Here is a 27596-nt window from a genome sequence, read left to right on the forward strand (position 1 = left end):
AACGCTAATATTCATAGTCTGCACACCTTTGTAAAATCGAGAGCTGCCGTGTAATGGCTCACACTTAAAATGGCCTGTCATCGCATGTGATTGCACCGAATTTATATCGGTTAATGATAGATTTAATTTACTGCCCTTCAACTGCTGGATGAAGGCCTCTGCACTCAGTGTAGGCTGTACGGGTTGTTTGACCATACTTCACAGTGCAGGTTGGTGAAAAGATGGCTCGGGACCCAGTTAAATAACTCGGGTAAATGGGTTTGTAGCGCAGTTCGATAAACCACTGCGCCACCCCTCCCATCCCCTGCAGAAAATGTATTCCCGTGGCATTTATATTGATGTTAACGTAAAATGGTATCCGCTTTGTATATCAAACATCCAAGCGAACTGCTTCGCTTATTAAATATTTGGTATTGCCTTACAAATGCAGTCGGTAACAATTCTCAAGCAGGACTTGCGCGACGATTTCGCACGTCATCCATCCTGCCATTTCAATTTACCGTGCGATCCGTAAGCAGTGGATTTATGTGTAAAGATCCCGAACGCTCGCGTCCAACGACGACGAGCGAGTCGATTCATCAAAATGCAGTTCGACACTTGCAAGACAAAGGGTAATTTCGATTTAAAGCTTTCGTGACTGCAGGGATTCATCTTCTTGGTTCTTTCGGTAAAGTCACGTAGAAGGGAAGTAATAAAATAATAAAAATAAAACATGATAAAATTATTCTCACGACGTTTCGGCCACAACGCAAAGGGAAATATTTATGTATTTGTTTATTCGGCAAGGATATCGCACGCGGACATTTGAACAGCTGCTCCTTTTGTGCGCATTGGCACGTTGTACGCGCGCTGTAATATAAGTCAGTCACTTCTGATTTCCCGTCCTAAGGTAATGTATGAGTGCATCTTTCTGGCAAACGGCGAACAGGCAGTTAAATGTCCGTGCTTTCGACGTGCCAATTGGCACGTTCTCTCAACAGGCTCTCATCGAGGTGAATGAAAGAAAGAAAAAAAACACACCGAGAATTGGAAAAGCACCGGCGATGTTTAAATTAAATTCGAACACATGCAACCCGGGTCGCGAATGCTGGGGCGAAAATAAAATGTAAAAAATGGATATGGCAATAAAATAAGCAGGCGAGACCAGATGCTGCTGCTGCTGCTGCCGCTGGGCCCCGCCAAGGGTCCTTGAGGCCTGGCACGCGAGGCTTCGCTGCCACCACGGTGGCCACGGGGCGCTCGCCGGCGCCAGTAGGAGCGGTCGCTTTCGTATGTGTGTCTATGTACGTTGAACTTCTTCCACACGCTACGTAGCCAACCGTGCTCATCGGAGGTGCGGGGGAAGGACAACAAACTAAGCACAAAAAGCAGTTTAACAGAAATGAGTTTATGTATTCATGAGCCGCAGAGGGCTTTTTCATGGCTAATTAGCCCTCGCTGGGTCTGAGGACGGGGGTTTTCTATAGACTAGGAACTTCGCAAGGTCGCAGAATTTCAAGCTTTTTAAATAGGGTCCGATATTAATGCAGCAATAAACACGCAATACATTTGATCTGTTAAATATCGATAGCTTACCGATCTTCATGGTCTCAAGGTGGGGGTGAAGGGGGGAGGGGGGGGGGCGACCAGTGGGGGGGGGGGGGGGAATACCCCACATTACCCTCCACCCCCTTGGATCTGCCACTGCATTGAGTGGCAGTGAGTGAGTCAATTACCGAGAGAGTGAGTGACCGAGCGGGAGAGTGAGTGAGTTACCGAGAGAGTGAGTGACCGAGCGGGAGAGTGAGTGAGTGACCGAGCGAGAGGGAGCGATCGAGTGACCAAGAGTGTGGGCTGACCGAGCGAGCGAGTGAGTGAATTACCAAGAGAGTGAGTGACCGAGCGGGAGAGCGAGTGAGTGACCGAGCGAGAGGGAGTGAGTGAGTGACCAAGAGTGTGGGCTGACCGAGTGGGCGAGTGAGTGAATTACCAAGAGAGTGAGTGACCGAGCGGGAGAGTGAGTGAGTGAGTGACCGAGCGAGAGGGAGTGAGCGGGCGATGGAAGCCCTCGGCAAGGCTGGTCTCGTGTGGGGGAGGAGGTGAGCGACCCTCACATGCCCCGGCTGTTCCGTGCGCTTAGGCTGCGTCCCCTGGACGTGGAGTTCATGCAGCACCTGAGCAAGGTGGTGAGCGTGGTGCCCGTCATCACCAAGGCGGACACGCTCACGCTGGAGGAGCGGCATCTCTTCCGGCAGAGGGTACGTTACGCGCACGCATAAACTCGCACACACGCGGACGCACACTCACGATTGAGGGCAAGTGCTGTTAGCGAGCACGTTTTAGGGTCAGAAGTTTCAAGTTTCAAGTTTCATTTATTAGGTATAGCCCTGTGAGCCATTCGGCTCTTGAATCGGGTGCAACCGCAACAAAGAAAAAACAAAAACATGAACAAGAAAACATCTTAAAATGACTATGTGCAAACAGAAAATCAGCAAAATATTGCAGAAAAAGCACCGTACACCATTCCAGTGGGATGCAAGTCAAACAACAACAACCACAAGACAACTTAGATCAAGGCCATCAGTCTAACTCTGTACTACAACAAACAAACATGGCCAAACCGCAAAACTTTTCAAAAATCACCAAAATAAAGCCATAAAAGCAATGAAACTGTGATCATAGGAACTGTGACCGAATTTTCACAATAAACGACGTGAACAACATGTATTACCAACACCCTGCAGCCATAGCTGGCTGCATGAGTCACTCCACAACAGCAGGAGCATCAGTCGGAGTGTCAACATTTTTCAATGCACCTTTAAGATCAGCACACGGGGTGGGGGGGGGGGTGGTGTGGCCTGTGCTAAGACAGGCCTGCTTTGTCTCCCCAGTGCTGGTGATTACACAGTGCAGGAGGAACTAATTAAAGGACAGGTCGAACCTAGGGGAAGCCCAGGACTGGTTCAGATAATCGACACTGATGCTAACTATGGCCAGGAATCAAACTAGGGCTGACTGGTTTGGCCACTTGGTATTATGGGCCTTTGGGGTTGCGCTCAGCCTTTAAGAAAATAAATTGCATGGCTTTAATCAGTGCTTGCTTAACGGCACTTTCCTAAACAGTCCGTACAGCTATACGTGGGAAATGTACCTTAGTTACAGCTCCGTACTGATTGTATATCTACAGAGTGCCACTGGCAGTATTTTCCGTGAAGGTGCATAGTTGGGATAGGATCCTGTCAGATCGGTATCTCCGCCCGTGACTCGTGGGGCTTCCTATGATTGATTTGCACGGACAGAAAAATTGCAAACAAAGAATGTTAAGTGCGCGATCAAACGCATCTCTGCTGCTAAAAGGTACGAGGGCAATATTTACGGCGTGGAGGCTGTGGCGATAACACGCTGGACCTATCAGAATCTGATACTTTTGTTCGGCGCATTCGCTTGCGTTGTCCAAACTTGGCGGCCAGGGCGCGCTCATTTCAACATCAACATTCGAGCGCGGTCAACCCAGCGCTGGGGGTCGCCATGGTTTTTGGGGCAAGCATTCTCGGCGCCAGACTTAATACAGGCAATGCCATTCCTCTTAAAGCAAACACTTTTAAAAAGAGGCACGCAGTAAACATGCCCGAGGCACGCGGAATCAGATGGCAGGAAAATTGCGGAACGAGAAGGAAACGTGTGCAGCGTGAGTGAAAGTGGCACAAAAAAAATGAATTGGACAATTGAAGTGGATATTAAGCAGGCCAAATAATGTAACATACATACCTCTGGAATAAAGTTTCTGTCTACGAAGCCAGGCTTTGCATGGCCATTCAATCTAAAATAACTGCAATATGTGGCAAATGTACAAACATATATGGGATGTGCGGCTGAAAAATGGACATAGGCCAATGGCATTGTGGTTAGAATGCCCAGCGCTCAGTCGGAAAAGTGTGAGGTCTCCGATGTGTTCTCTGGTTATACGGCGTGTTTTTTGGCAAGATGTTCCATAATTCGCCCCACATGCTGGGAGTTTCTTCGGGAACTGAATAATTCTGTATTCACTTCCTGAAAAAGGTTGCCAGCACGTGTAGTGCATAAATGGGACATCACGAAACACGCGGTACAACCAGAAAACTCGCGCAAGAGTTAAAGAGCGCAACGGCGATAAACCGTGCATTCATATTCCTGCTGGGAGTCACCTCAGCCCATGAATTGATCTTCTCGGAGCAATAAAATAGGTGCAGATTTTTTTTGTCAATAGTGGCCATAATAAAATGAATAAGTAATATTTTCAAAAACTTTTTTTAAAAACGCGCCTTAATGAAATGTACCCTATTCGTAATGGCAGAACTCCACGACTCCAGGAAGTGGCCGCAAAGCTTGCCATAACGTAAGGGGCCGTGGTGATTTACAGGCAACGTCAGTTGAGCGTGGACAATTAGACCCAAGCCGAAACATAACTTATAAAAATAATGTAAAAAAATGATATATTTTTTTATTTTTAATGATAGAATATAGTATTGTCATCAGTATGACATAACTATATACCAATTTTGAAGTCGATACCACATTGGGAAGTGGGTAAAAACTTGAGTCACAAGATTTGAGGATACAACAACAACAGACAGAGTGAGTTAATAGAAAGCGTGTTAAAATAATGTTTAAAAATATATCTTTTTTATTTTTTATGATAGAATATAGTATTGTCATCAGTATGACATAACTATACCACGTTTGCAGTCGATACCACATTGGGAAGTGGGTTAAAATTGAGTTACAAGATTTGAGGACACGACAACAACAGACAGAGTGAGTTAATAGAAAGCGTGTAAAAAGATCCAAAGCCAGACAGCGTAGGACAGGCAGTGTAAGATCACAAACGAGGGCTTGGACGATTGAGATCTAGCGGGGGGGGGAAAGCGATGGCAAAACAAAGTGCGGTGACCCCGTGACCTCGTGTTGAATGACGTCACTGCATGACGTCACGTTTGACCTGTGTGCAGATTCAAGCGGACCTGGTGGCCCACGGGATCGACGTGTACCCCCAGCGCGAGTTTGACGAGGACGAGCAGGGCCGCCTGGAGAACGCCGAAGTGAGGGTAAGCTACGGCGGGAGCATAATAACAAAAACGTAAAAACAAACACATCAAAATGTATTCATATACGTATGTTGAACTTCTTTCGTGCCGTATGTAGCCAATCGTGCTAATCGGAGGCGCAGGGAATATTTTTTTATTCATAATAAAGTTTTTTGCATTACATCGCGTACGATTAAATATGTCGTTAACCCACCAAAAGACTGACTATGACAGTGCTGTATTTAATAGCGAGTTTTAATAGAACGCTATGTATAGTAAGGTGGCACGTTGACAACTTGACAGAAGCCGTTATGACCTGATGCAGCTAATTGTAATGTTTCGTAGCATCGAGCAAAGTGGAGTCACAACATCTGTTGACTCCTGCTGTCTCTAGAGTGACAGCGAAATGGAACGGCTCATTTCGCTACATTAAAATTATCCGAAACGATGCCGCAATTTGCTCTCCACCGACTTTGCCCGTTGCTGCCAGCTCTTTATTTACATGTGTATATTCATCTTCTTGGTTCTTTTGGTAAAGTCACGTAGAAGGGAAATAATAAAATAATAAAAATAAAACATAATAAAATATTTCTCACGACGCAAGTGCTGTTAGCGAGGCCTCATGACTCATGAGGGGGTGTGTAGCCAACACCACGCTCGGGCGCCTTTGTCTCCCCAGTGGCGATGTTTACACATTGCACCGGTACTCATTTGAGCCTGAGTCGACCTAGGGGAGGCGCAGGAGCCATATCAGATAATCGTCACCGGTGTTGGCCGTGAGCGAGAATCGAATTCGGGTCGCCAGGTTCGTAGCGCTATCCGCTGCACTCCCGCTCCCCAAATTATGAATAATATTGGTCGCGAAAGTCTACGCGTTGCAATGCCAGTGTCACTTCTCGCTGCTGGTTAACGCGACTTACCTCGGACTTGCCCATCCAGGTGGTGTTTCGCCGGGAATGTTTGACCATCAGTCATTAAGACACGTGCGCACGTGTGTAATGATCATTATTTTTCTTCTTCCACGAATAAAACCAACTCGTTGAGGATAAACTAAGCATACGAATACCTTCGCAAACAGTGTGTTAGGAATTGAAAGTTACAAAAGGCAACGAGTAATGTTTTAGGATTTTATGAGTCAGTGTGCAGTATATGCCAAGCACACACACGCGCATTAAATCCCCCAATAGCCAATTTAAAGCAATGTATCGAAGATCCTAAAGGTAATGGGAGAAACGGCCAAAGCCTTTCCGCGAGGCTGTGTTGTTTTAATAACGGACGAAAGATGGGCACAGCTTCCCCTTCACAGAATGATCAATGGGACGTGAATTTAATTTATTTCACCGCCTTGTAGAGTGCGGGACATTCCGAGCTGAGCGCCGCGCACCTACCGAAGTTGCACGAGGAATGTTGGAGTTGCGTACGAATGGGATATTTACCGTTAGACTTTCTGTTCCGTCCAGCGGTGTGAGAGGAAGGAAGGGAAGGCGCCCCTTTTACAATTGAAGAACCCATGAAGACATTTAATTCGTAAATATAATTGATTTACTTCTGCCCGGTCGTGTAAAAACATATTTCACTAAGATGCATCCAGCTGATAAATTTGGTCACGTTTCTCTATAAAGACAAACTCCAGAATGAATTGGGCACATACCATTTTTTTTTTATTACAGGCATTCATTAGCCTGTAATGGTGAGGTAAAGTGTGGGTGCTCCCAAGACATCTGGCCAGCATGGAATAGTCGGCCAAAATTTAAAATCACAGCGACTTTTGGCTCACCATCGAACAGAGACGCGCATTCAGATGCGCTTCTGTGTCTGTCTGGAACGCTTTTCCTGCTGATATTAGTAAGCCACCATAGCTATGCACTTTTTAATATAAATTAACTCATTTCTTTACCACTACTTTTTGTGTTTAGTTTGTTGTTCTTCCCCCGCACCTAACGCATGGTGCGAAATAATTCTAACATACACACAAAATACACTCTAAGCGAAGGCCCTTTTACTCATTAATTGTACGTTGAAGCTTCCACCCTTTCTGGCATCTGAGCTCTTAGAAGAGTTCAATTCTTGTTTCCGTGTGTCGAGCGTTGTATTTCTTACGGTGGCTCACGATTGGAGCAATCATCTTTTTCGAACTATAAAAGTCCCTGTTTCACGTATTTTTTTATTTGATTCAGATACGCATAATTTTTCGATTTTAAGCTTTCGTGACTGCAGGGATTCATCTTCTTGGTTATTTCGGTAAAGTCATGTAGAAGGGAAATAATAAAATAATAGCAATAAAACATAATAAAATCATTCTCACGACGTTTCGGCCACAACGCAAGCAGCCGTCCTCAGGTGAAGAACAGGGCTGTTGGGAAGACAGCGTCTGAATGAAACACCCCAGACTTGGAGCGTATATTTAAGCTGGGGTGTTTCATTCAGACGCTGTCTTCCCGACAGACCTGTTCTTCACCTGAGGACGGCTGCTTGCGTTGTGGCCGAAACGTCGTGAGAATTATTTTATTATATTTAAGTTTTATTATTTTATTATTTCCCTTCTACGTGACTTTACCGAAAGAACCAAGAAGACAGATACGCATAGTTCGTTTATCGGCAGCTCGCCGCGTGCGCTCGGGTTTTAGTGCAGCTGCTCCTTACTCTTCCAAGAGCTCCTCCTAGCGGGAGGCCCTTTGGTCAGCAGTGGCGTGAGCAAGCACTTGCAGCGCTGCCCCTTCACCATGTCACCTCTGCCACAGACACCTGGCAAGAGCTCCTTTGTGTGCGGCCAGCAAATGGAGGATTGCCACCTTGAAAAAAAAAGTACAGACGCGCCGTAACTTATAGCGCAACTTCAATTTAAATTCCTCAGCCACGTAGAAAGCGAGTAATTTCTTTAGACAGGCGTGATTTATTTATGTATTTATTGTGTGTGTGTGTTATGTCACTCGTTTATTTCGAGTTAGTGTTGCTTACCCCCCCGCCTCGCCCCGCTCACCATCGCGGATAATGTACGCGGATTTTCCCGTCCTCGGGAAATAAAAATGCATTTCTTGCTCTTCACGTATGATAAAGTATCTGACGCAAAGTGCCCTCCCAGCTTATCTATTTGCCCTCTATGTATCTCTTGTGAAGCGCCATCACTGGTAGGTACGGCGGAGGGGTTATTGAATTAAGAAAAAATTTGACACGGGGATCTTTTAAAATTACAGAAAGGGAATTCAAATACCGGGTACGGAGAGCAACTTGCTTTGGTATTTTTTTGCAGGTGCCCGTACTCAATCACGAGCCAATTAGGACATTCATGCGATGTAATTAATGAAGTGGCTGCACGTGTATCTCTGCTCTGGGGGGGGGGGTCAAGGTCTTTGCGCAGCACGCATCAGCTCTGGAACAAATCTGAGCCCGGAGGAATGTGTTGGAGGGAAAAAAGATAGACGCATTTGAAGAAGGTTTTTTCTGAGAACTCCGGTCTTCACGACTATACCACCATGCTCCGCCTTTCCTCGTTGACCAATTTACTCCCCACACCCACCCGCCCATTCAAATATAAGTTCACTAGTTCTACGCTGCACGCGCCCGATTATTGTTAAACACGTCCCCACGTGACGCGCTAATGAATGTTGAACTTAGGAATCGTGCTAATTGGATGTGCGGGGGAAACGATTAACGCCGTTTTTGTACGTATGTGCGTGTATTTGTATGTATGTCTGTACGTGTATTTGTATGTATGTGCGTGTATTTGTATGTATGTCTGTACGTGTATTTGTATGTATGTCTGTACGTGTATTTGTATGTATGTATGTACGTGTATTTGCACGTATGCATGTACGTGTATTTGTATGTATGTATGTACGTGTATTTGTATGTATGTCTGTACGTGTATTTGTATGTATGTGCGTGTATTTGTATGTATGTCTGTACGTGTATTTGCACGTATGCATGTACGTGTATTTGTATGTATGTGCGTGTATTTGTATGTATGTGCGTGTATTTGTATGTATGTCTGTACGTGTATTTGTATGTATGTATGTATGTACGTGTATTTGTATGTATGTGCGTGTATTTGTATGTATGTCTGTACGTGTATTTGTATGTATGTCTGTACGTGTATTTGTATGTATGTCTGTACGTGTATTTGTATGTATGTCTGTACGTGTATTTGCACGTATGCATGTACGTGTATTTGTATGTATGTCTGTACGTGTATTTGTATGTATGTGCGTGTATTTGTATGTATGTCTGTACGTGTATTTGTATGTATGTATGTACGTGTATTTGCACGTATGCATGTACGTGTATTTGTATGTATGTATGTACGTGTATTTGTATGTATGTCTGTACGTGTATTTGTATGTATGTATGTACGTGTATTTGTATGTATGTCTGTACGTGTATTTGTATGTATGTCTGTACGTGTATTTGTATGTATGTCTGTACGTGTATTTGTATGTATGTATGTACGTGTATTTGCACGTATGCATGTACGTGTATTTGTATGTATGTCTGTACGTGTATTTGTATGTATGTATGTACGTGTATTTGTATGTATGTCTGTACGTGTATTTGTATGTATGTATGTACGTGTATTTGCACGTATGCATGTACGTGTATTTGCACGTATGCATGTACGTGTATTTGTATGTATGTGCGTGTATTTGTATGTATGTCTGTACGTGTATTTGCACGTATGCATGTACGTGTATTTGTATGTATGTCTGTACGTGTATTTGTATGTATGTCTGTACGTGTATTTGTATGTATGTCTGTACGTGTATTTGTATGTATGTATGTACGTGTATTTGCACGTATGCATGTACGTGTATTTGTATGTATGTATGTACGTGTATTTGTATGTATGTCTGTGCGTGTATTTGTATGTATGTATGTACGTGTATTTGCACGTATGCATGTACGTGTATTTGTATGTATGTATGTACGTGTATTTGTATGTATGTCTGTACGTGTATTTGTATGTATGTCTGTACGTGTATTTGTATGTATGTATGTACGTGTATTTGCACGTATGCATGTACGTGTATTTGTATGTATGTATGTACGTGTATTTGCACGTATGCATGTACGTGTATTTGTATGTATGTGCGTGTATTTGTATGTATGTCTGTACGTGTATTTGTATGTATGTATGTACGTGTATTTGCACGTATGCATGTACGTGTATTTGTATGTATGTATGTACGTGTATTTGTATGTATGTCTGTACGTGTATTTGTATGTATGTATGTACGTGTATTTGTATGTATGTCTGTACGTGTATTTGTATGTATGTACGTGTATTTGTATGTATGTGCGTGTATTTGTATGTATGTCTGTACGTGTATTTGTATGTATGTCTGTACGTGTATTTGTATGTATGTCTGTACGTGTATTTGTATGTATGTATGTACGTGTATTTGCACGTATGCATGTACGTGTATTTGTATGTATGTCTGTACGTGTATTTGTATGTATGTATGTACGTGTATTTGCACGTTTGCATGTACGTGTATTTGTATGTATGTATGTACGTGTATTTGTATGTATGTCTGTACGTGTATTTGTATGTATGTCTGTACGTGTATTTGTATGTATGTCTGTACGTGTATTTGTATGTATGTCTGTACGTGTATTTGTATGTATGTACGTGTATTTGTATGTATGTGCGTGTATTTGTATGTATGTGCGTGTATTTGTATGTATGTCTGTACGTGTATTTGTATGTATGTACGTGTATTTGTATGTATGTACGTGTATTTGTATGTATGTGCGTGTATTTGTATGTATGTCTGTACGTGTATTTGTATGTATGTACGTGTATTTGTATGTATGTCTGTACGTGTATTTGTATGTATGTGCGTGTATTTGTATGTATGTCTGTACGTGTATTTGTATGTATGTACGTGTATTTGTATGTATGTACGTGTATTTGTATGTATGTGCGTGTATTTGTATGTATGTCTGTACGTGTATTTGTACGTATGTGCGTGTATTTGTATGTATGTATGTACGTGTATTTGTATGTCTGTGCGTGTATTTGTATGTATGTATGTACGTGTATTTGCACGTATGCATGTACGTGTATTTGTTGGTGAATGGCTCAAATACCACTTGATAGGGAAATTGGAACCGCGGTTTCTGCACTTTGCTCCAATACCAATGACCCGAGTGAAATGTCTGGGTATGTACAACGTCATTGGCAAGTGGTACCTGAATCTGTCCTGCAACCTGCTCTTGGTCAAAATGAGTAACTGCCGCCATGTGTTAAACATCAACACTTCGGATACAATTTTGGCCTCGTGTGTTTATTGGCCGACACCATTGCCATGTGCGAAGCGTCAGTGCTAATAGGTGTTCGCTCGCACTGCAGCGAACGTTTGGATTTGGGTGCGTTTCGTTTTCACAGTCGGTGATGTGCCACGCGGACTGTGCTGTGCTTATCAGATCTTGGAGTGTTGAGCCTGGACAATTGCTAGTGTGGTTAATTGGAGGCACGAGCCAAGCAAGGTGTTATGAGGCTATTGCGTGGGCCTACGTGATGGGTCGGCCAAGAGCAGTGTGGCACAACTCCGTGCCCGCCTTTACCAGCCAGCACTGAACGGGCTTTGGTGAAGTATGGTCAAATGACCCCCACAACCTCGTGGGGCATTGAGAGGGCCTCATCCAACAGTATCTTGATGACCGGGCCGTGTGCGTGTGTCCACATTTAAATCCCATCACAAAGAACGCTTTTTTTAAATTGACCTTCCTAGGTTCTGTTTTTTTACATGGTTGTTTGTTGTTACGTGATTTTATAGGATGATCAGTCGTAATAATTGTGTACATTTATCAACATCGTTAAAACAAAGCACAAGGGATATGTATGCCAGCCAAATGAATAGTTAACCGATTATAAAGCCCATAAAAAAATGATTTCTCTGAACAAGAAGGTTCTCGTGCAAAGATCGAACGATGGGGATTGCCGTGTCTCTCCGTCCATTCCTTCGCTCTGTTTCGTTCCCTCCCTCTCGCAGGAAAAGATTCCATTTGCGGTGGTGGGCAGCGATCGTGAGTACCAGGAGAACGGCAGACGAGTGCTGGGACGCAAAACTCGCTGGGGCCTCGTAGAAGGTAACGCGAACCCACGGACAGACAATTCAAACCCGAAGAAACCAAAGACGTCCGCCTAATTGCCTTTTATCTCTTTTCACATTCCGATGGCGTACGCGTACGTCGTCAGTTTTTCTTCCGATGCCGTTTCCGGTGACGGTTTCGATGACGTACGTGGACTGCTTTTGAAGTTTGTCTTCCGATTCATTTATGTAATTAGGGCTGTAACTTTTTAATTCCCGGCAAACACTGTCACGTGTGTCGGTTCAACTGAAAACCATAAGTCTAATTCCAAGTTAAAGACGAGGCAGAGTATTATGATGTTGTCTTGGTGCCGTCATTGGGTGTCCAGGCTCAGACCATGGGCTCACTTCGCTCAGTCATGGGGGTGGGAGGGGGTGGCTCAACTGTTCTTGCCTCGAATGATCTGACCCCTGAACTACTGAGCCACCACAACCGCTTCTGATTCCTTGACTGTGGTAAATGCACGCAATTCAATATCGAATGAGCGTGCGTTTTCGGCAAATAAGGTGAGACTGCGGGATGATGGCACCGTCGATACCGATGGCGGTCAGTCGACATCCAATGAGCGTCAGCGTATTCCTAATTGGGGATGTTAACGTGGTTCACCGTTTTTGCCACTGAACGACCATTAACGCGCGACTCTTTGAACCCGTTATTCTTGGTTCTTTCGGTAAAGTCACGTAGAAGGGGAAAAAAAAAACATTATCACGACGTTTCGACTGCAACACAAGCAATCATCACCACACCTGATGATGATTGCTTGTGTTGCAGTCGAAACGTCGTGAGAATTTTATTGTTTTATATTTTTTTATTATTTCCCTTCTAAGTGACTTTACCGAAAGAACCAAGAATATGAATCCCTGCAGTCACGAAAGCTTTAAATCAACATTTCTTTGAACCCGCGTTGTTTTTGTTTTGTTTTGCAGTCGAGAACATTAACCACTGCGAGTTTGCCCTGCTGAGAGATCTCCTCATAAGGTAAAGAAACCACAATCAAGTTCCACCTCAGCGCCGCGCTCACTCGAGCGGGATTAAGTCGACGAGCTAAAATTACATTTGTTGCTGTAAAAAAAGAAAGCGAGAGAGAGAGCCCGGTGGTGATTACGAGCCAGCGTGATATTAAACAGCTTCCTACCGACTAAGTTCCTGAAACGCAGCATCATTGCAGTGGGGGTAGCTAATGGAAACCCTCTTGGGGATTGCAAACAAAATTCAAGTAATTGATGATTGTTCAGGGCCAGACCAAACACACCTTGAAGTCTCGCTGTTTCTATGGTGAGTGGAGGTACCGGTGTGGCAAAATTGCCAAATATTTATATAAATCCGTGGTAACTATTGACCTGAGTCTGCAAAAGTTGATTATTTGATTTGCTCCTGTGTTTAATGTCAGTGTGTGTATCTGGGTTTCTGGCCAACCACTCCATTGTGTTCCATTCCCGCCTTCAGAGGCACTGCTCACTGACAGCACTTGCCCCAACAGTCTGTTAAGGCTATACGGGGGATCGTTGTCGTTGTGTGTATATGTGTAGAATGTGGGGAGTGGTAGTGTTTGTGGTGAGCACAATGCACTCCGAGTTTGATTCCAGTTGATGGCCAACATCATTGACGAATATCTGAACTGGTCCTGGGTCTTCCCATCAGAACTGGGGAGACAAAGGTGATTAGGAGTGGTGCTGGCCACCCACCTCCTAACAGCACTTGTCCCAACAACCTGTTAAGGATATATGGGAGATCTGTTTTCACGTCGAGTGATGATGGTGTTGTAGTTTAGCACCAAGCCCAGGCCATGCACATGATTGACACGTGTTATCTAAATTGTGCTTGGGCCTCCTTAATTCGACTCAGCCTAAAATAAGTAGCGTGTTACCATGTTTGATACAATGTTTAATAGGCACTCGCTAACAGTGTTTGTGCCAGTAATCTGCACAAATTGTGAATGAGACATTGGTCAAACCCAGGACGTATGAAGCCCAAATGCATGAATGTATGGACACGTCTATTGCACCAGTTTATTGACTTCATCGTCATCATCGGCCATGGTCAATCCACTACGAAATGAAGGCCTTCACAAGCTGCTGCCATCTCTCACGATCCTCCGGTGTAATAATGCAGAGGACCTCCATATGGAGCTGATGTAATTTACCATCATCCCTTCTCCCACCATCCCTTCTACCGGCCAGCATCCCTCCGTGCCTCATTATATTTTGATAACTGACTCTTTGATGAAAACCGCCCGTCTGCCGTGCCCCCCTTATTTTGGCTCTGCTCACCTCCCATGCCCTCGGCTCCATTAGGCCAGGCCCCCCCCTGTTGCCACCGCCAGTTCATCTCAACTCAACCGGTGATCGCACCCTCTCCTTTGTTGCCCCTGGGGTTAAGAACTCCTCTTCATTCGTTGTTCACGTTGCTCATGGCCGGTGACACGGCCAAGTGGGTGGCGCATTCGTCGATTGCTGCAGAGGTTCGCGGTTTCGAATCCAGCGGGCACCTGATTATTTCTGCGGGTGTTATTACCGTAGTCTGCTTCACTCACAGTCGATGTTAGGGATTGCCTGGCGTCCAGAGGAGGCCATTGTGTGCCACCACCAGGGTTAGATTCTTCCAAATAGCACAGGTCACTCTTGCAAATGAGACCCATCCTGGTCTCTTCAGTTCGCTCCTGTTTGAAGTCCTTGCCCCCAAATCGGCTTCTTCTCCTCCTCCATATTCAACATCTCCCATGCCTTTCATACTCTATGGTAGCCCCTCCTCATCGACACAAAATTACCTCCCTACCTTCACCCACACAATTCGATGGTGGCATTTTTAATCAAATAATCAAAGGATCTTTCGATTTAAAGCTATCGTAACTGCAGGGATTCATCTTCTTGGTTTTTTCGGTAAAGTCACGTAGAAGGGTAGTAATAAAATAAAGTAAATAAAAAACAGAACAAAATGAAACATTATTATATTATTTAATATATATATTTAATTATTTTATTACTTCCCTTCTACGTGACTTTACCGAAAGAACCAAGAAAATCAAAGGATCGTCACGTGCCTACCGATCGCACACCCCCCTCCCCCCCCTCCCCCCCCCCCCGGCTGATTCTGCGACCTTCGAGAATCGTGCTGGACGATGACTCTCCTCTCCCCATGCCCCGCTTCCCTTCTTCTTGACCCCCCCCTCCCGTGAACCCCAACTAAAGGTCACACATGGAGGACCTCAAAGACGTGACCCACAGCATTCTGTACGAAACGTACCGGGTGCGGCGCCTCAACGAGACCAACGGCATGGCGGCCTGGAAGTCTCCCTCCAACGGCCACCGGGAGAAGGATGGCGGGGACCTTGCGGAGAGCAGCATCTAGACCTCGAGTCGCCCCCGGACCTTTTAATCGCACGCGTTCGTCGCCGAGGAGCGCAAGTGACAAATGCTGGAAGCCCATCACCACCACCACCCACCCACCCACCCCAGAAGCAGTGCCAAGTCTTCAACCGCGGTCTGATGGAAACGAGGGCCACGTGCTCACAGCGGGCAGTGTTGCGGGTTCTTTTGAGCGTGGTGAGCACTGGCAATGGGAGTCGATGGGGGGAAAATGTGATCGAGGTTGGTGCACTGAACATCTGTGACAGATTTCAAGAATATCAAACCAGACGGCTTAGGAGATATCTGAAGCCTCTAACAAAAAGGCGTGAGCGTCGGAGCAGAAAAATATTATTTTCATGCAAAGTAGAAAAATGTCAAGATTTGGAAGATTTCTGTTCCTTGGGGCCAGTTTAAATGGGAATTTCTTGCCTGGCCGCCAAAGTTATAGACATAGAGAAAAAAAAAACCCAGCCAGCTATCTGAAATGTCAAAATAAAATAATCTTTTCAACCATCGACTGCCCATAAACGCCAACAAAGCAAGTGCGTATTTTCAGTGGCGACCTAAAATAAACGGAGAAAAGGCATCTCTCAACCTGACCTTTTTTGGCGAAAGAGCTCGCAACGAAAGCAAAGAAAGTGCCACCGGAATCTCACGCAAAAACACCGCTTGTTACTTCATAAGGAGGCGCGTCTTTTTCGTACGTTTAAAACACGTGGAATTAAATAACGCCGCGGCATGCGCAACGCTAAACCCTTTTGGGAACGGGGATGAGATTAAGTGGCACTGACGTTAAACGGAGTTAAACCAGCGTAATTACATGCCGAGGCGTCACATTGGATATTTTTTACCCCCCTGCCGTGGCTGGCTCGGTGTTCAAACGATTTCCCAACAAAGTGACGTTTCATCGCTTGCTCCGGCGGAGGCGTCGGTGGAATTATATTTGGAGTTTCGAGCGAGCAAGATGGCGAGCCGTTTAACAAGCCGCGTTGTGAAATAACAAAACACGGGAAAGGTTTATAACCATCGCAGATAGTCTCCATTCAGTATATCCGTAACTTCTGATTGAAATGAATAATTAATTGTACGTTGAAGCTTTTCTTTTCTAGCATCATGAGTTCTTGGAGGAGTTAAATCGTTGTTCCCGTGGGTCGAATGTTGTATTTGTTAAGTAGGCTCACGATTGGAGTAATGATCTATATTCGAACTCTAAAAGTCTCTAATACGGCGAAGTAACTGTTTAAATATTTTTTTTATTTTATTCAGATATGCATAGTTGATTGGCAGGTCGCCGCACAGGCTGGGGTTAAGTGTGGCTACTCCCACCTCTTCCAAGAGCTCCTTCTAGTGAATGCCCTTTGGTCAGCAGTGGCCTGAGCAAGCAATTGCAGGGGCTGCACCTTTACGCATATGACTTTAAACATTGTTTAATGTGACCACTAAAACTGTCTGAGCTGAAGCATTTCCCCCTTTTCTTGTTTTTTCACGAATTCGCCGTCACAAATGCTCGTGTCTGCAAAGGGCAAATGTCATTTCACCCGTTGGTATGAACGCTTTAGCAAGTGCCAAAATGAATACGGCACCGTATTTGCATTGTGCGCACAACAGACGGTCGACCATAAAAAAAAGTGAAATGCAAGCTGTGTAAACTACGCGGACCGGCATTTTCCTAGAAAATTTCACAATGCACGTTGAGATGGGATGGATACAGATTTTAGTTTCACCGTCCTAGGCAAATACATCCCTTCACAAAAAACATTCCTGTTTTGACATTTACCATGATTGAATTTTCTCTTTGAAACATTTTTTTTTGCTGTTTTGTAAAGCGTGGCTTTAATTTTCGCAACACGGTAATTTTGCGGACGTATGTTTACGGAAGTATGTTTACTTCCGTATAGACAGCTAATTAAGTTACATGAGCAATTTGAACAATTGTATGCAACCGGGAGGAGTGTCTAATGCAGATTTCTTGAGTAACATCAGTTGAATAGAAGGAGGGCCATGATCCCCAGCATCTTTGAGAAAGGCCCCTTTGCACGCGGAGAGAAAGAGAGAGTTTACTTCATATATATATATGTTTTACTTGCATTCAAACTACAGCGCGCGCACGCATTAATGCCACTCTAATTTCTCGACAAAGTTTGCCAATGTCAGAGGCTAACATTTAAAGAGTATCTCCCTCACGTGATTTTCTCACAATTTAAACGGACGGCGGTAAACGGTGAAAGGGCAACACTCTCTGACGGCACTGTGATCGTTTTTGAAATGCTCTCTCTCTCTGTTGCGTTCTGCCGATGGTACTGCGCGCAAGTCATCATCATCATCATCAAACTCTATGGGTAGAAAGCCCGTCCGTAGGTGCCCACTGCATGTTTTTGCGTAAGTACAGCAGCCAATATTCACGTTCAGCTTCCTCGCTAAACATCACGAGGCTAACATTTTTTTCCCCCCTTGTCAGCATTTCTAATGAAACCTTTTCTGTTGTTGTTTCACAAAGGGGATGAAACACACTTTTTTTTGTATGATAACATGTTTTATATATATGTATGCTTATGCATAGGGGTTGTGCGTGATGTTCGCTCGCAATAATTCATTTTAAAAAATGTTAATTATTACGAATAAAAAAAAATAATACAATTTAAAAATAGCTGCAGGCCTTTTTTAAGGGGGGTGAAAATTCCTATTAAAGAGATTTTCTTATCAAATATATTTTTAAATGTATACGACTCGGTGCTTTGTTGTTGTGTAACCTCTGTAATTTGAAGCATATTGGTTAGTAAAGCATCATTTAACAAAAACACGTTGCATAAGTCGCACTGTGAGTCCACATTACGATGTATGGTATATCTTTGTTTTTACGCCATCATTGTGATGTTAACGAATGTTATAAATGCATCTACTTTTTTTCGTCTGAAAATAACCAAATCACAACTGGCTTTCCATTAGTCGTGACCGTGCCAACTTAAGAACATCTATACGTCTCAATTCATTCAACAAAAGTATCCCATGTAACATAGAGTATATATCAGTATTTTAATTCTTACTTTTGCCACGTTTATAGCACAGGTATACGTTCACGGTTTTTTTTCCTTTCTTCTTTCTCCCTATGGTTATTTGCACTTTCTTAAAGGCTTTGGCTAGGGCCAGAGTGATGGAATGTTGCTTGGAATTTTTCAGAGCGAATAATGCCACCTACTGACAGCTTAAAATATGTTCCTCGTGGCAGGAGCAAAAAAACGCTCCCACGTGCAAACTGCCCAAACCCGAGTGTCAACACAGGGCCGCTTCGCTACAGGTCTACGTGCGTGGTCGAATATTTTAGTCCAAATTGTACATACACTTCGTTGTGCTACCACCACCACCCCACCACGTAATACTTCTCACAAATGTACCTAACAAACGCAAAAGGTCCGAGCCTTCCCTTGTCCTCGACAATGCAATTGGCCATCAATAACAATAACGCCGTTCGCTCACTCGAGATTCACGGTGAGTTTGATGTCGGGCGTGGCGGCTCGTATGAAGGGGGGTTTGCCCTGGAAATGTAGCCTGCAAATTCAAAGATGCACCGGTGAGCTGGTATATTTCGGTGAGTCATGGCAATGCAGGGCAAACTGCAGGCTGGTTTTCGTGCTGAGGATGTCAAATCGTTTAAATCGGGGGGGGGGGGGGTGGGTAGGTGTAAACTGGCAAGGGCCGATGTGTGACGAGCCCAAGTCTCTGACAGCTTGTACACAACGCCCGGCCCATTAGATGCGTAATGAGTGTAACAGCAGAAATCCCTGCCTCTGCCAAGACACTTCTACGCTCGGTCGGGATTTTTGTTCCTTAACGAAATTGGACAGCTTTGATTTTTATTTTCTCTCTTCTACAAATGCCCTTTTTTGGCAATTTTCTATCCGCTGCTGAACGCCCATACACGAACGGGTTTAAAGACCGTCGTGAAATAGCGGCGGTTCGCCGAGTGGGCGGTAACCAGTTGAGTCTGCGCACAGCGAACGCGCTTGCGTGTGTGCGTGGCAAAGAGCGCGCAATCAACGTCGATCATTGTGTGTGCAGCTCTATGTGCCAATCCACGGTGACATGAGAGCCACCCCCTCCCAAACCGTGCACGTGTTGGGGCTGGGGGAAGGCGAGGAGCATAGACGCGGCAGCGTGGTAGAGTACAACAATGGATCTTTGTTTGTTGTTGCCGTAGTGCCTTTCGCTGCCCTACGTTGCCCCTGATGAATGATACTTTACGGGAATGCCCTCGAGCCAGCATCATTGACCGGTGCATCGCGAATCATGGAGCATTCCCACCTCCCCCCACCCCCTACGGTGTTAACAGCCACATCGTGATGGGCGAGTAAACCCACGCAACTGATTGGACGTCTGTCAAAAGGAGCTTTCTCGCTCATGGGATTCCTCCAGCATGAATAAATATTACGATTCTGAAACAGTGGTTCACTCCTTACTCTTTGGTTCGTTCGGTAAAGTGACGTAGGTATAAAAAAATATATATATTTTTTTAAATCACGACGTTTCGGGCGCAACACAAGCGTCCGCATCGCCCGAAACGTCGTGATTACATTTATTTCATTTTATTTTTTATACCCACGTGACTTTACCGAAAGAACCAAAGAGTATGGATTTCTGCAGTCACGAAAACTTCAAATCTGGAGTGGTTCCCTCCCTCGAAATATTCTCTCCCAAAATGTGGGTGCGGTGTCCATGTGGTCTATTCGGCGCGACAGATGGCTTAATTCGCTCACCTGAAGGGCAAGAGATCCACATATGCTGTACATAAGGTATACGCAAAAACAATTTCTTCGCTTCTTTATCCGTGCATAGTTTAACGAAGCAATTATACAAAGGAATACTATTGCCACTGGATAGGCACACGCGTCTCACTTTGTTGCGTATGTACTTTAAGTAAGGCACGATAGGACGTCAAGTACTGTGTGTGGACACTCGCTATATCGATACCGGCACATTGCATTAGAGGTCACGCGAGTTTATCCAGCGCTGAACTCGGATGTTTACGTCTGACTATAACGATTGCATTTCATTTGCCATTGAATATTGAATACGTCTGTACTCCCGTCTAAAAAATTGTGTTCCTGCTTTCATTACAGAGGCTTATGTGATTTGTCTTTTTTGTATGGAAGGAGGTGAGTTGGAGGGCCGGTGGCAGAGCGGGGGGGGGTATGGGATTGATGTTTTGTTATATTCATCAACTTTTTTTGTCTCGACGTACAGTTAAACCCGCGATCGTAAACAAACAAAAAAAATTGGTTCACATTTACGTTTATATATGAAAACACAAATAATGAATAAATAAAATCCTGTACGTGTGTGTACATGCTTGCTTTATCAATGGAATATGTTAGTAACCGGATGATGATGATGATAAAAAATGCTATTTGTTGTACGTCCACCACACTCTGCCTTCTGATATTAGGAAGCCACTGAAGCTAAGCACTTTTAAATCAAGATTGAAAACGCCTTTTTTTCGAACTGCCTTTTGTGTTTAGTTTATTGTCCTTCCCCCACACCTCCGATTGGCACGGTTAGCTACGTACGGTGCGAAAGAAAAGCAGCATACATAAATACATACGTATAGTGGAGTCGTGTATGCATTTTTCCTGCCAGTCGTGGCTACACACGCCTGTAATAACACATTCCTGCGGAGGGAGCTGGTAGGAACGTTGGGTTGCTCGGTCAATGGGCAGGGTCCGCGGCGGCGTGGTGTATTCCGCAAATAGGACGGACACAAGCCGGCGTGAGTAGGTTAAACGTTGAGTTTTATAAGGGCACCACGGGGTGACCAGCCCCTCCCCACTCCTCCCACCCCCACCCAGCCCCACCCTCCCCACCCAGCATCTCCCCACCCAGCCCCTCCCCACCCAGCCCCTCCCCACCCTTCCCTCCCCACCCAGCCCCTCCCTCCCCACCCAGCCCCTCCCTGCACGACGGACACAATAATCCCCTGTGCGCTGGTGTAACCAGGAGGTTCCTACCAGTATAACATCGTGGTAGGCAGTGAGGGTTGGTGAATCACACAAACATTGTGAAACTCATCTTCTTGGTTCTTTCGGTAAAGTCAAACATTTAAATTCAGACGCTGTCTCCCCGACAGACCTGGTCTTCACCTGAGGACGGCTGCCTGCGTTGTGGCCGAAACGTCGTGGGAATTATTTTATGATGTTTTATTTTTATTATTTTATTATTTCCCTTCTACGTGACTTTACCGAAAGAACCAAGAAGATGAATCCCTGCAGTCACGAAAGCTTTACATCGAAATTGTGAAACTCCCTTCTCGTGGGTGGGGGGGGGGTCAGGGAGCTGCCATATCCTAGCTCACCAGGAGAAGGCAATGCAGACATTTGTGGGGTCCACCTGTTCTGTCTGTATGAGGATAGAGTGTTTCCCCCTCGCACGCGTGGGGTTTCCCCGGGTTGCTCCGGTTTCCTCTCACATACAAACACTCGTTAATTGGCCGCTAACACCTTAATATATATCGAGGAGCGTGGCTGCTGTTACTGCTCGTCTGTAATTTCTCGCACCTCTGAGTCGTTCTCTCTACCTCTCTTTGAGAGTGTGTGGCTACAGTGTGGCGCATTACAAGTTGATATTCCAGTCGACTTGTAATTACATCTAACAATTCCAGTAGTGTTAGTTACATCTAACAATGCCAGTAGTGTTAGTTACATCTAACAATGCCAGTAGTGTTAGTTACATCTAACAATGCCAGTACTATTAGTTACATCTAACAATGCCAGTAGTGTTAGTTACATCTAACAATGCCAGTACTATTAGTTACATCTAACAATGCCAGTAGTGTTAGTTACATCTAACAATGCCAGTAGTGTTAGTTACATCTCACAATGGCAGTACTATTAGTTACATCTTACAATGCCAGTAGTGTTAGTTACATCTCACAATGGCAGTACTATTAGTTAAATCTTACAATGCCAGTACTATTAGTTACATCTCACAATGCCAGTAGTGTTAGTTACATCTCACAATGCCAGTAGTGTTAGTTACATCTCACAATGCCAGTACTATTAGTTACATCTCACAATGCCAGTACTATTAGTTACATCTCACAATGCCAGTAGTGTTAGTTACATCTTACAATGCCAGTAGTGTTAATTACATCTTACAATGCCAGTAGTGTTAATTACATCTTACAATGCCAGTAGTGTTAGTTACATCTCACAATGCCAGTAGTGTTAATTACATCTTACAATGCCAGTAGTGTTAATTACATCTTACAATGCCAGTAGTGTTAGTTACATCTCACAATGCCAGTAGTGTTAATTACATCTTACAATGCCAGTAGTGTTAGTTACATCTTACAATGCCAGTAGTGTTAATTACATCTTACAATGCCAGTAGTGTTAATTACATCTCACAATGCCAGTAGTGTTAGTTACATCTTACAATGCCAGTAGTGTTAATTACATCTTACAATGCCAGTAGTGTTAATTACATCTTACAATGCCAGTAGTGTTAATTACATCTCACAATGCCAGTAGTGTTAATTACATCTCACAATGCCAGTAGTGTTAATTACATCTCACAATGCCAGTAGTGTTAGTTACATCTAACAATGCCAGTAGTGTTAGTTACATCTTACAATGCAGTAGTGTTAGTTACATCTTACAATGCCAGTAGTGTTAGTTACATCTTACAATGCAGTAGTGTTAGTTACATCTTACAATGCCAGTAGTGTTAGTTACATCTTACAATGCCAGTAGTGTTAGTTACATCTTACAATGCCAGTAGTGTTAGTTACATCTAACAATGCCAGTAGTGTTAGTTACATCTTACAATGCCAGTAGTGTTAGTTACATCTAACAATGCCAGTAGTGTTAGTTACATCTTACAATGCAGTAGTGTTAGTTACATCTTACAATGCCAGTAGTGTTAGTTACATCTTACAATGCAGTAGTGTTAGTTACATCTTACAATGCCAGTAGTGTTAGTTACATCTTACAATGCCAGTAGTGTTAGTTACATCTTACAATGCCAGTAGTGTTAGTTACATCTAACAATGCCAGTAGTGTTAGTTACATCTTACAATGCCAGTAGTATTAGTTACATCTTACAATGCCAGTAGTGTTAGTTACATCTTACAATGCCAGTAGTGTTAGTTACATCTAACAATGCCAGTAGTGTTAGTTACATCTTACAATGCAGTAGTGTTAGTTACATCTCACAATGCCAGTAGTGTTAATTACATCTAACAATGCCAGTAGTGTTAGTTACATCTTACAATGCCAGTAGTGTTAGTTACATCTAACAATGCCAGTAGTGTTAGTTACATCTTACAATGCCAGTAGTGTTAATTACATCTCACAATGCCAGTAGTGTTAGTTACATCTAACAATGCAGTAGTGTTAATTACATCTAACAATGCCAGTAGTGTTAATTACATCTAACAATGCCAGTAGTGTTAGTTACATCTAACAATGCCAGTAGTGTTAATTACATCTTACAATGCCAGTAGTGTTAGTTACATCTAACAATGCCAGTAGTGTTAGTTACATCTTACAATGCCAGTAGTGTTAATTACATCTTACAATGCCAGTAGTGTTAGTTACATCTAACAATGCAGTAGTGTTAGTTACATCTTACAATGCCAGTAGTGTTAGTTACATCTTACAATGCCAGTAGTGTTAGTTACATCTAACAATGCAGTAGTGTTAATTACATCTTACAATGCCAGTAGTGTTAGTTACATCTAACAATGCCAGTAGTGTTAGTTACATCTTACAATGCCAGTAGTGTTAATTACATCTCACAATGCCAGTAGTGTTAGTTACATCTAACAATGCCAGTAGTGTCAATTACATCTTACAATGCCAGTAGTGTTAATTACATCTCACAATGCCAGTAGTGTTAGTTACATCTAACAATGCCAGTAGTGTTAATTACATCTAACAATGCCAGTAGTGTTAGTTACATCTAACAATGCCAGTAGTGTTAATTACATCTTACAATGCCAGTAGTGTTAATTACATCTCACAATGCCAGTAGTGTTAGTTACATCTCACAATGCCAGTAGTGTTAATTACATCTCACAATGCCAGTAGTGTTAGTTACATCTCACAATGCCAGTAGTGTTAGTTACATCTTACAATGCCAGTAGTGTTAGTTACATCTCACAATGCCAGTAGTGTTAGTTACATCTTACAATGCCAGTAGTGTTAATTACATCTCACAATGCCAGTAGTGTTAGTTACATCTAACAATGCCAGTAGTGTTAGTTACATCTAACAATGCCAGTAGTGTTAGTTACATCTCACAATGCCAGTAGTGTTAATTACATCTCACAATGCCAGTAGTGTTAGTTACATATTACAATGCCAGTAGTGTTAGTTACATCTCACAATGCCAGTAGTGTTAGTTACATCTAACAATGCCAGTAGTGTTAGTTACATCTCACAATGCCAGTAGTGTTAGTTACATCTCACAATGCCAGTAGTGTTAATTACATCTTACAATGCCAGTACTGTTAGTTACATCTAACAATGCCAGTAGTGTTAGTTACATCTTACAATGCCAGTAGTGTTAATTACATCTCACAATGCCAGTAGTGTTAGTTACATCTCACAATGCCAGTAGTGTTAATTACATCTTACAATGCCAGTAGTGTTAGTTACATCTTACAATGCCAGTAGTGTTAGTTACATCTTACAATGCCAGTAGTGTTAATTACATCTCACAATGCCAGTAGTGTTAGTTACATCTCACAATGCCAGTAGTGTTAATTACATCTTACAATGCCAGTAGTGTTAGTTACATCTTACAATGCCAGTAGTGTTAATTACATCTCACAATGCCAGTAGTGTTAGTTACATCTCACAATGCCAGTAGTGTTAATTACATCTTACAATGCCAGTAGTGTTAGTTACATCTCACAATGCCAGTAGTGTTAATTACATCTTACAATGCCAGTAGTGTTAATTACATCTCACAATGCCAGTAGTGTTAGTTACATCTCACAATGCCAGTAGTGTTAATTACATCTTACAATGCCAGTAGTGTTAGTTACATCTTACAATGCCAGTAGTGTTAATTACATCTCACAATGCCAGTAGTGTTAGTTACATCTCACAATGCCAGTAGTGTTAATTACATCTTACAATGCCAGTAGTGTTAGTTACATCTTACAATGCCAGTAGTGTTAGTTACATCTTACAATGCCAGTAGTGTTAATTACATCTTACAATGCCAGTAGTGTTAGTTACATCTCACAATGCCAGTACTATTAATTACATCTCACAATGCCAGTAGTGTTAATTACATCTTACAATGCCAGTAGTATTAGTTACATCTCACAATGCCAGTAGTGTTAATTACATCTTACAATGCCAGTAGTGTTAGTTACATCTCACAATGCCAGTAGTGTTAATTACATCTTACAATGCCAGTAGTGTTAATTACATCTTACAATGCCAGTAGTATTAGTTACATCTTACAATGCCAGTAGTGTTAGTTACATCTCACAATGCCAGTAGTGTTAATTACATCTTACAATGCCAGTAGTATTAGTTACATCTCACAATGCCAGTAGTGTTAATTACATCTTACAATGCCAGTAGTGTTAGTTACATCTCACAATGCCAGTAGTGTTAATTACATCTTACAATGCCAGTAGTGTTAATTACATCTTACAATGCCAGTAGTATTAGTTACATCTCACAATGCCAGTAGTGTTAATTACATCTTACAATGCCAGTAGTGTTAGTTACATCTCACAATGCCAGTAGTGTTAATTACATCTTACAATGCCAGTAGTGTTAGTTACATCTCACAATGCCAGTAGTGTTAATTACATCTTACAATGCCAGTAGTGTTAGTTACATCTAACAATGCCAGTAGTGTTAGTTACATCTAACAATGCCAGTAGTGTTAGTTACATCTCACAATGCCAGTAGTGTTAGTTACATCTCACAATGCCAGTAGTGTTAGTTACATCTAACAATGCCAGTAGTGTTAGTTACATCTAACAATGCCAGTAGTGTTAGTTACATCTAACAATGCCAGTAGTGTTAGTTACATCTTACAATGCCAGTAGTGTTAGTTACATCTCACAATGCCAGTAGTGTTAGTTACATCTAACAATGCCAGTAGTGTTAGTTACATCTAACAATGCCAGTAGTGTTAGTTACATCTAACAATGCCAGTAGTGTTAGTTACATCTCACAATGCCAGTAGTGTTAGTTACATCTTACAATGCCAGTAGTGTTAGTTACATCTCACAATGCCAGTAGTGTTAGTTACATCTCACAATGCCAGTAGTATTAGTTACATCTAACAATGCCAGTAGTGTTAGTTACATCTCACAATGCCAGTAGTGTTAGTTACATCTTACAATGGCAGTAGTGTTAGTTACATCTCACAATGCCAGTAGTGTTAGTTACATCTTACAATGGCAGTAGTGTTAGTTACATCTTACAATGCCAGTACTATTAGTTACATCTTACAATGGCAGTAGTGTTAGTTACATCTTACAATGGCAGTAGTGTTAGTTACATCTTACAATGCCAGTAGTGTTAGTTACATCTTACAATGCCAGTACTATTAGTTACATCTTACAATGGCAGTAGTGTTAGTTACATCTTACAATGCCAGTACTATTAGTTACATCTTACAATGGCAGTAGTGTTAGTTACATCTTACAATGCCAGTACTATTAGTTACATCTTACAATGGCAGTAGTGTTAGTTACATCTTACAATGCCAGTACTATTAGTTACATCTTACAATGGCAGTAGTGTTAGTTACATCTTACAATGCCAGTACTATTAGTTACATCTTACAATGCCAGTAGTGTTAGTTACATCTTACAATGCCAGTACTATTAGTTACATCTTACAATGCCAGTAGTGTTAGTTACATCTTACAATGCCAGTAGTGTTAATTACATCTCACAATGCCAGTAGTGTTAATTACATCTCACAATGCCAGTACTATTAGTTACATCTTACAATGCCAGTACTATTAGTTACATCTCACAATGCCAGTAGTGTTAGTTACATCTCACAATGCCAGTAGTGTTAGTTACATCTCACAATGCCAGTAGTGTTAATTACATCTCACAATGCCAGTAGTGTTAGTTACA

At 42.9% G+C, this 27596-nt stretch overlaps 1 protein-coding gene across 4 annotated transcripts in view; it reads left to right on the plus strand.

Annotated features, from left to right (window-relative positions):
* Positions 1 to 20785, plus strand: part of LOC144944587 (neuronal-specific septin-3-like) — a 208720-nt gene extending 187935 nt beyond the window's left edge. For all 4 annotated transcript variants that reach the window (XM_078872868.1, XM_078872872.1, XM_078872869.1 and 1 more), the window contains 5 exons: positions 2120 to 2237; positions 4968 to 5063; positions 12035 to 12131; positions 13061 to 13112; positions 15323 to 20785. In XM_078872868.1, coding sequence (XP_078728994.1) covers positions 2120 to 2237; positions 4968 to 5063; positions 12035 to 12131; positions 13061 to 13112; positions 15323 to 15482 — 523 coding nt within the window. In that variant the 3' untranslated portion in view covers positions 15483 to 20785. The remainder of the gene's footprint in view (positions 1 to 2119; positions 2238 to 4967; positions 5064 to 12034; positions 12132 to 13060; positions 13113 to 15322) is intronic.
* The last annotated feature ends 6811 nt before the right edge of the window (positions 20786 to 27596 follow it).

The sequence above is a fragment of the Lampetra fluviatilis genome, chromosome 35, assembly GCF_964198595.1.
Source record: "Lampetra fluviatilis chromosome 35, kcLamFluv1.1, whole genome shotgun sequence".
NCBI lineage: Eukaryota > Metazoa > Chordata > Hyperoartia > Petromyzontiformes > Petromyzontidae > Lampetra > Lampetra fluviatilis.